Source organism: Triticum dicoccoides, chromosome 2B (assembly GCF_002162155.2).
Source record: "Triticum dicoccoides isolate Atlit2015 ecotype Zavitan chromosome 2B, WEW_v2.0, whole genome shotgun sequence".
Lineage (NCBI taxonomy): Eukaryota > Viridiplantae > Streptophyta > Magnoliopsida > Poales > Poaceae > Triticum > Triticum dicoccoides.
The window spans coordinates 95,187,541-95,196,014 of record NC_041383.1 but is presented as its reverse complement, the minus strand read 5'-3'; the positions used below and the strand labels follow the sequence as shown (position 1 = coordinate 95,196,014).

Sequence of the window (8,474 nt, the reverse complement as noted above, 5' to 3'; positions counted from 1 at the left end):
CTGTGTCCGATTAAAACTTCATACCCATAAGTATTGCGTGAGTGTTAGCAATTGTGAAAGATTAAATGATAGTTGAGTATGTGGACTTGCTGAAAAGCTCTTATATTGACTCTTTCCTATGTTATGATAAATTTCAATTGCTTCAATGACCGAGATCATAGTTTGTTGGTTCTCAATGAAATTTCTAATTCATACTTGACATTGTGGATAGATTGTTACTTTAGCATAAGAAATCATATGAGAATATATATATATATATATATATATATATATATATATATATATGTTGATGTTATAAGAATCATCGTGATGCCCTCATGTCCGTATTTTATTTTATCGACACCTCTATCTCTAAACATGTGGACATATTTTTCGATATCGGCTTCCGCTTGAGGACAAGCGAGGTCTAAGCTTGGGGGAGTTGATATGTCCATTTTGCATCATGCTTTTATATCGATATTTATTGCATTATGGATTGTTATTTCACGTTCTGTCACAATACTTATGCCTATTCTCTCTTATTTCACAAGGTTTACATGAAGAGGGAGAATGCCGACAGCTGGAATTCTGGGCTGGAAAAGGAGCAAATATTAGAGACCTATTCTGCACAACTCCAAAAGTCCTGAAACTCCACGAAAGTTATTTTTGGAATTAATAAAAAATACTGGGCGAAGAAAGTACCAGAGGGGGCCCACACCCTGGCCGCGAGGGTGGGGGGCACGCCATACCCCCCCTAGGCGCGCCCCCTGCCTCGTGGGCCCCGTGGCAGGCCTCCGGTGACCATCTTCTGCTATATGAAGTCTTTTACCCTGGAAAAAAATCATAAGCAAGCTTTCGTGAAGAAACACCGCCGCCATGAGGCGGAACCTTGGCGGAACCAATCTAGGGCTCCGGCGGAGTTGTTCTGCCGGGGAAACTTCCCGCCGGGAGGGGGAAATCATCACCATCGATCCTCTCAGCGGGAGGGAGTCAATCTCCATCAATATCTTCACCAGCACCATCTCCTCTCAAACCCTAGTTCGTCTCTTGTATCCAATCTTTGTCCCAAAACCTAGGGGTGGGCATAAAAACCGACGAACCGAAAACCGAACCAATGCCGAAACAGAATAAACCTAATTTTCGGTTTTTTCTCATGTCACAACAAAATTCGGTTTTCAAGTGCACTAACCGAACAGAAATCGGTTGGTTCACTTTTCTTCTTGGTTAACCGAACAAAAACCAAAGAAACCTGAATCAGCGTAAGAAACGACGCACATGCAGGCGTAGGCGCGCAGCAACGTCTCCCCCTAGTCACGCGCGCACGCACCCATGATCGGCCACCAAGTGCACATACATGGGCCTACCTGACCAAAGTGCATGCAAAGTTGCAAGGCCCATCTCACTGTGTGCTTTGTTGGTGGCCCTTGTGTGCATGCATGCGTACAGCCGACTAGGCATCAGCTCCTTTAGTCCCACATCGCCCAACGGACGGGATGACTCAGATCTGCTGCCTATATAAGAGGGTGCCACTTCTAAAATCATAGCACAAATACTTGGCGTGGTACATCGGTACAAAACCGAAAACCGTACCGAATATTCGGTTAGCTACTTTTAGCTAACATTTATGGTTTCCAGTTTTACAAACCGAAATTTAATAAACACCGAACGGTAGAAACCGAATTTTCGGTTTATACCGAACGCCCAGCCCTACCAAAACCTCAAATTGGTACATGTGGGTCACTAGTAGTTGATTACTCCTTGTAGTTGATGCTAGTTGGTTTATTTGGTGGAAGATCATATGTTCAGATCCTATATGCATATTAATACCCCTCTGATTTTGAACATGAATATGATTTGTGAGTAGTTACGTTTGTTCTTGAGGACATGGGAAAAGTCTTGCTATAAGTAGTCATGTGAATTTGGTATTCGTTCGATATTTTGATGAGATGTATGTTGTCTCTCCTCTAGTGGTGTTATGCGAATGTCGACTACATGACACTTCACCATTGTTTGGGCCTAGAGGAAGGCATTGGGAAGTAATAAGTAGATGATGGGTTGGTAGAGTGACAGAAGCTTAAACCATAGTTTATGTGTTGCTTTGTAAGGGGCTGATTTGGATCCATATATTTCATGCTATGGTTAGATTTACCTTAATACTTTGCGGATGCTTGCAATAGGGGTTGATCATAAGTGGGATGCTTGTCCAAGAAAGGGCAGTACCCAGGCACCGGTCCACCCATATATCAAATTATCAAAGTAACGAACGCAGATCATATGAGCGTGATGAAAACTAGCTTGACGATAATTCTCATGTGTCCTCAGGAGCGCTTTTCTCTATATAAGAATTTGTCTAGGCTTGTCCTTTGCTACAAAAAGGATTGGGCCACTTTGCTGCACCTTATTTACTTTTGTTACTTGTTACCCGTTACGAATTACCTTATCAAAAAACTATCTGTTGCCGATAATTTCAGTGCTTGCAGAGAATACCTTACTGAAAACCGCTTGTCATTTCCTTCTGCTCCTCGTTGGGTTTGACACTCTTACTTATCGAAAGGACTACGATAGATCCCCTACACTTGTGGGTCATCAGCGGCGCCCTCGGCTTCCTCTGCTTCGGCTGGGCGACGGTGGGGGCTGTGGGATCCGTCGCGGCGCGGGGAATCATGTACTTCTTCGGCGACATGACGGGAGGCTTGGAAGAGAGGAGGCGGAGTTTGGCGGGAGGAATGGAGAATGAGAGGGAAGCCGAGGGGGGAAGCGGGAGGAAACGACGGGAAAAGGGCCTCCTCTCGCCGATAGAGCGGCCCCACGCCACTTTTCGCTTTTGCCGGCGCCCCCAGGCGACACCCGGGCGTTTGGGTTTGGGGCGGGATCGCCAACTCTGGATTTGGCCCAAACCAGCGCTAAACTAGGTCCTGGGGGCGCGACTGGGCTGATTTTCGGCCACCGACGCTAAAAATTTGCCTCGGGAGAGGGGGGGGGGTCTGTTGAGGGCGTGGCTGGAGATGCTCTAACCATCCACGGTTCTCGCTCGGAGATGTTTCGAAGGAAAGGGTGGTGCGTTAAAGCAAGTGTTTGGTTGGGTTTTTACTTGTTTTTTTTCAGAACGCTCTAGAGTTGCAACTGTAACGTGGGTCCAGCTTGCGCTCATTGAACGGCTATGCGACGCCCCGATCCAACGGCCCGCGATGCGGTTGATTTTGGGCTCGCGTCGGCCGGACGACGCCTAGCGCCCGCCAAAACCTCCGCTATTCTCGCCGCTCCCACGGAGGCGAAAGGCAGCGGCGGCGGCGGCTGCGGTTCCTGATCGGAGCGGCGGAGCGGCTGAGCAAAAGAGGCAGCGCTGCAGCCTGCAGGTGCATTCCCTCCTCCTCCTCCTCTCTCTCTAGCTCTCTGGCATCCTCTCTCCCTCTTCCCACACTCTGGTTTCGAGGGCTGCTGTGGACGTGAGCGCCGGCGGCGGGGCGCTGTGGAGGCGGGGAATGGAGGCGCCGACGGCGGGGTACGGAGGCGCTGCTTCGGCCCCCTCCCCCCTCTCTCGTTTCTCTGCTAGATCCGACATATCTATATGTTCTGTGTTCTTTTGCTGCTCCTCCTTGTGCCAGATCTGATGCATCCCTCCCTTTCTCTGCAGCTAGCAAGGAGGAGGCACCGAGCCGACGAACAGAAGCAGCAGGACAGTCCTGTTATCCCTCAAAAATCAAAGGTACAACCCTGCTGCGCATGGCAAACGATTTTTGTTGTGCTTTTCTATGGTTTCATTGTGTGCATAAGCGAGCATACATTTGTTTGCGTATGGACAGTGACATGTATTTCTTTTTGTATGGACAGTGAGCATTTTTTATTTTGCTTGGAACAATAAGCATATATTTGAGTGGCTATTTCAAGTTATCTGTACTGTATAGACGCTGATCATGGTGTCTTGTTTTTTTTTTGGTTCAATTTTGCATTGTAGATGGACTGCAAGCAAAAGAAGTTACTTCTCCTTTTGTTCGGCCCAGAAGAAAAATAAAAAGCGAGCGGTGGTTGGCTTCAACCGCCGCCCGAGCAGCCCTTTCGTGCTAACAGGAAACCAATTTCCTGCCCTCGAACATTTTTAGTTTTCTATCCCGAAACCACAAGCCCTAGCTATCAAGGGGATCAAACATCATCACACGGAATTTGAATCGATTTGAATCCGATGGGGTCTTCTAAGGACGATGTGGATCGCCTCTTCGCCTGCTTCAAATGCGGCGTCTCCCCTCCTCGTAAGTTCCCTTTTTCTACAAAAAGGGCTGGTTTCCCCCCCAATATATCTTGATTTATTTGGTCGATTCGACTCGATTGGGATTCAGAGTCGGCATTCAGGGTGAGACCGCGTCAGCAGGGCAAGAAGTTGCGGGTCACGCCTTCGGCGGAAGGCGATGGCGGCGGAAGCAGTTCCTCTTCTGCTTCGACACGGAAAGCTGGGGAAAATGCGAGCGAGGTGACCTTTTTTTAAGTTCGATTTTGTGGTTTAACTACAAGAAACATGAAAGAGAAAGTGAATTCATGCGATTCCTGGTTCATTCCAGCATAGGGAGCCATCATCAGCCGCGATCAAATTCAGAAATCGAAAGCAGATGTCTCCAGTTGTGTTCTACGGTTCTCCACAAGGTGTTCCAGTGAAAAAGCCGATGAGCCTCTTGAGGCTGCTTCGTGAAATCCACATTGACCTCAAGAAGCAAACTGATTTGATCTCCAGGTGTCTAGTTTAGTTGATGTTTCATTCGCGTGTGGCAAATGAGCTCGTTTTGTTCTGAATGCTGTTCTTTTTGTGGGTATGTAGGGATGTTGTTTGGGCTACATTCCCTAGGCAAGATGAGGCAATAAGGTTCTCAAAGGAACATGCACACACCAAAGTCTTCAGTTATCAAGATCACTTGAGCGGGCAAAGAAGATTCCTTGTGTCTACATATGACGAGTTCTGGAGAAGGTTGAGACCTTGTTACATTGTTGACCTTTCCATTCATACATACCTTATAGCTTATATCTATCCATCTCATTCTGCTTGGTTGTTTCATTGTAACCTCCTGTTACTAGGGGGCGAAACAAGTTGGGCCCTCTGAATAAAACTGCATCATCTGTTACTTTGTGCCATATTTGAATTTTTGTCTTGTTTTCCTTAAATGGCCAATTATATTGATAATACCAATCCATTCTGCTCCGTGGTACCGTCTTCTTCCAGGTACAATAATATGGACCCACAGATTCGCCATCACTATGAAGTTATCCAGGAGGCAAGTCTCCATATCTTTGTCCTAAAAATGGTCACAAATTATATGTTATATGGTAGCTTACACAGAAAATTCTGTATATCACCTTAATTTCATGTTCTAGTTCCCTGTTATGATGGGGAGGATGTGCAGAAAGAGTCCGTAAGGACGTAATTATCTCTGGCTTTTATAATTCCTAACTCATAAACTTGGTAAGGAAAAGCAGGTTATGCTTGCCTTAACTTTACTCAAACTGAGTGTTTTTTGTGCATTATTTGCAAGCTGTCTTGCCAGGGGATTAATACTCTCCATAGAGAAAAAAAAATACCACTCCCTCCGTTCATTTTTGTAAGTCCTTTCAGACAGCTCAAAATAGGCTGTTTTGCACATTGTCTGAAATGTCTTCAAGGTCTTATAAAAGTGAACAGAGGGAGTATTATGGTTTAAATTTGATGAATCGGTTTACATACATTAATGCTTGAATTTTACCACAAATGGTCACAACCTAGATATCGACTATAACATCTCTACTGATGCTACAGGGTTCACCTTGCCACATTTACTTTGATCTCGAGTTTAACGCAAAACTGAACCAGAAGAGAGATGCAGATGAAATGGTTGATACATTGGTTGCTGTCACATTCAGTGCCTTGCAGGACAAATATTCCATCGAAGGACAAGAAGAATGGATCATAGAATTAGACTCATCTAATGAAGGTGGCCCAGTTTGTTCTCCTTTGCATCTATTTTAACCCTGGAAAATTGCTTTCTATAAGAATGGTGGAATCACCCTACGATGAATACGATTAGCTTGTGCATGTTCTGGTTGACTGGTGGCTATGCGATTCTGTAACTTTTAACTTAATGTGAGGATTATTCTTGCATAATTATTGAGTAGATGTGTACACTAGGCATGTTTGGAAATCATATAACTAAATTGTATGGTACCACTTCTTAGTAATGCTGAACTGAGGCATCATGGCTCTCAGCCTAATCATGTTGTGATGTACCTGGATTCTTCTCTCAAGGTGCAGGGCTTCTCCACAGAGAAATTTGAGAATTTAACATTCAGAGTACAAGAAAGAAGAAAACAGTACTATTACTAAGTAATTTGTCTAGGACAGGGCGAGCACAAGTTATAGTCACGGTTCTAGAACAGTTGTAGTAAAATAAGTTGCAGATTTATATATTATCAGAGTGGATATGGTTAAAGCATTAGTTTGTTTTCATGCACTTAATGTATGCCTTTTCCACCACAAACAAGTTATTCTACAAGCAAGGAGTTACGAGAAGTAGAACAACGTGAAAGCAGATTGAAGTTGCCACTTATTGATTATTATTCAAATATGTTTGCACCAAAGATTTCCATATATTTTTTAGTTTTCTTTGTTATAGACCATACTCTTGTCATGGTGAACTTCTATGCTGCTTAATGGTACTCACATGAAAACTATTGTTGTTTGCTTAGAAAAGTTTTCGCGCCATTTGATCATTCGTATACCAAAGACTGCATTCAAGGATAACTCCCATGTTGGTGCATTTACCTCTGAGGTATTATTCAATCTCAATCTTTAGTTTTGCTGCTTTCTGTAAATTTATAAATTTCAGTTGCTGAATACCTTGTTATGCAGGTTATATTTATCTTTGTCAATTGCTACACAGTTTGCTGTACTGATTATATTCAACCAAACAACAATTCTAAATTTATCATTTTAGCAATGTTCTAAGCAATACATGGTGGAAGTACATATGTGAAACGTCTGTTTAATGTGTATTGTATTAGCAGCGAGCCACCAATAGAGCAAGCACAACATAGGACATAGTACTCGAAGTATACTTGGTAACTTATTTAATCAAAATCTCTTCTGTATTGAGGAAAAATTACAGTCCTTTCATTCTTCCAGTAAGGGATTGAAAACCCCTTGATGAACGGGTTCTATGTTATCTTCTAGAAAACATGGCTATCACTGTTCAACAAGATAATTAAATAGTTGGATAGTGTGGTTTCTGTTTCCTTTTTTTGGGGTGGGGTGGGGTGGGTGGGGGGCGGGTATTCTAGAATATTTTTGTTGTGGGAAAATAAAATGCTTATACTACGGTTCCAACCTTGGCGCAGTGGTAAAGCTGCTGCCTTGTGACCATGAGGTCATGGGTTCAAGTCCTGGAAACAGCCTCTTACAGAAATGTAGGGAAAGGCTGCGTACTATAGACCCAAAGTGGTCGGACCCTTCCCTGGACCCTGCGCAAGCGGGAGCTACATGCACCAGGTTGCCCTTTTTTTACGGTTCCAACCTAGTCATACATGGCATCTGCATAGGCGGTCAACACAAGTCAAGACAGTCAACAAAAGTCCGAGCAAGCTATCATGGGCCTAAGCAGGCCATCATGGTCAACAAGTCAAAGGAAGAGGGACAAATAAAAGAACAAGTCAAAGATTAAGACATAGAAGCAAAGAGCTCATTTGCCACATTTCAGCTAGTTAATTCACTTTCTGTTTTCTTTTGTAATGAAAATATATCACTGATGTTAGAAAAACAAAAACAAAGAACTTCGAATTTAAATGGAGACTATATGTTTTCCAATATATGCTTAAGAATTATTTTTTTTTGGCAATGGGGTTTATGTTCAGAGAAATAGATTTTTTCACATCCTTTGGGGTTCAAGGGTAGAGTTTGATTGTGTTGCATGTTCTATAACCTTGATAAACTGTATTGCTTCCTGTGGCTTCCAGAATGAAATATTATTCTTCTCCACAGATCTGCTCTCGGATTGCCGCTCAACGTGCAGCCAATCCCAACCTTGATAAGCTGTATATTACAAAAGATAGCAGCGGCGCAGAACCTGTTGATCAGCTCTTCGTGGATACTGCTGTATACTCTCGTAATCGTTGCTTCCGTTTAGCCTTCTCATCAAAGTCTGGGAAAAAATCATTTCTTGTGGCTACTGGACGTTTCAAATGTAAGAACATGGTAAGCAGCTCTTGACCACAGGCTCGTTTTTATGCTAGACAAAAGATATGGCTTTAATGGATGACTTAATTGCAAAAAACCACCACAATTGTGGCTACTGAGTAAAAAAAAACACCACCTTTTTTTTGCAAAAATCAACCAGTATCCAATAGTCTGTTTAGAGAAAACACGAATCACACGATTAAGCACCGATTGACGCTGAATCTGACCGGTGGGTGGGTCCTGCTATAAGTGAGATGTGGCAACCAAAACTCACTGTTAGGTTGGCGTAGGGTCCACCCTTCAGCACCTA

At 43.7% G+C, this 8,474-nt stretch overlaps 1 protein-coding gene across 1 annotated transcript in view; it reads left to right on the top strand.

Annotated features, from left to right (window-relative positions):
• The first annotated feature begins 3,190 nt into the window (after nt 1–3,190).
• Nucleotides 3,191–8,474, top strand: part of LOC119362332 (DNA-directed primase/polymerase protein-like) — a 9,495-nt gene continuing 4,211 nt past the window's right edge. The window contains exons 1-10 of the mRNA XM_037627537.1: nt 3,191–3,335; nt 3,614–3,685; nt 3,935–4,226; nt 4,314–4,444; nt 4,533–4,702; nt 4,787–4,933; nt 5,186–5,237; nt 5,756–5,930; nt 6,682–6,764; nt 7,970–8,182. Coding sequence (XP_037483434.1) covers nt 4,160–4,226; nt 4,314–4,444; nt 4,533–4,702; nt 4,787–4,933; nt 5,186–5,237; nt 5,756–5,930; nt 6,682–6,764; nt 7,970–8,182 — 1,038 coding nt within the window. The 5' untranslated portion in view covers nt 3,191–3,335; nt 3,614–3,685; nt 3,935–4,159. The remainder of the gene's footprint in view (nt 3,336–3,613; nt 3,686–3,934; nt 4,227–4,313; nt 4,445–4,532; nt 4,703–4,786; nt 4,934–5,185; nt 5,238–5,755; nt 5,931–6,681; nt 6,765–7,969; nt 8,183–8,474) is intronic.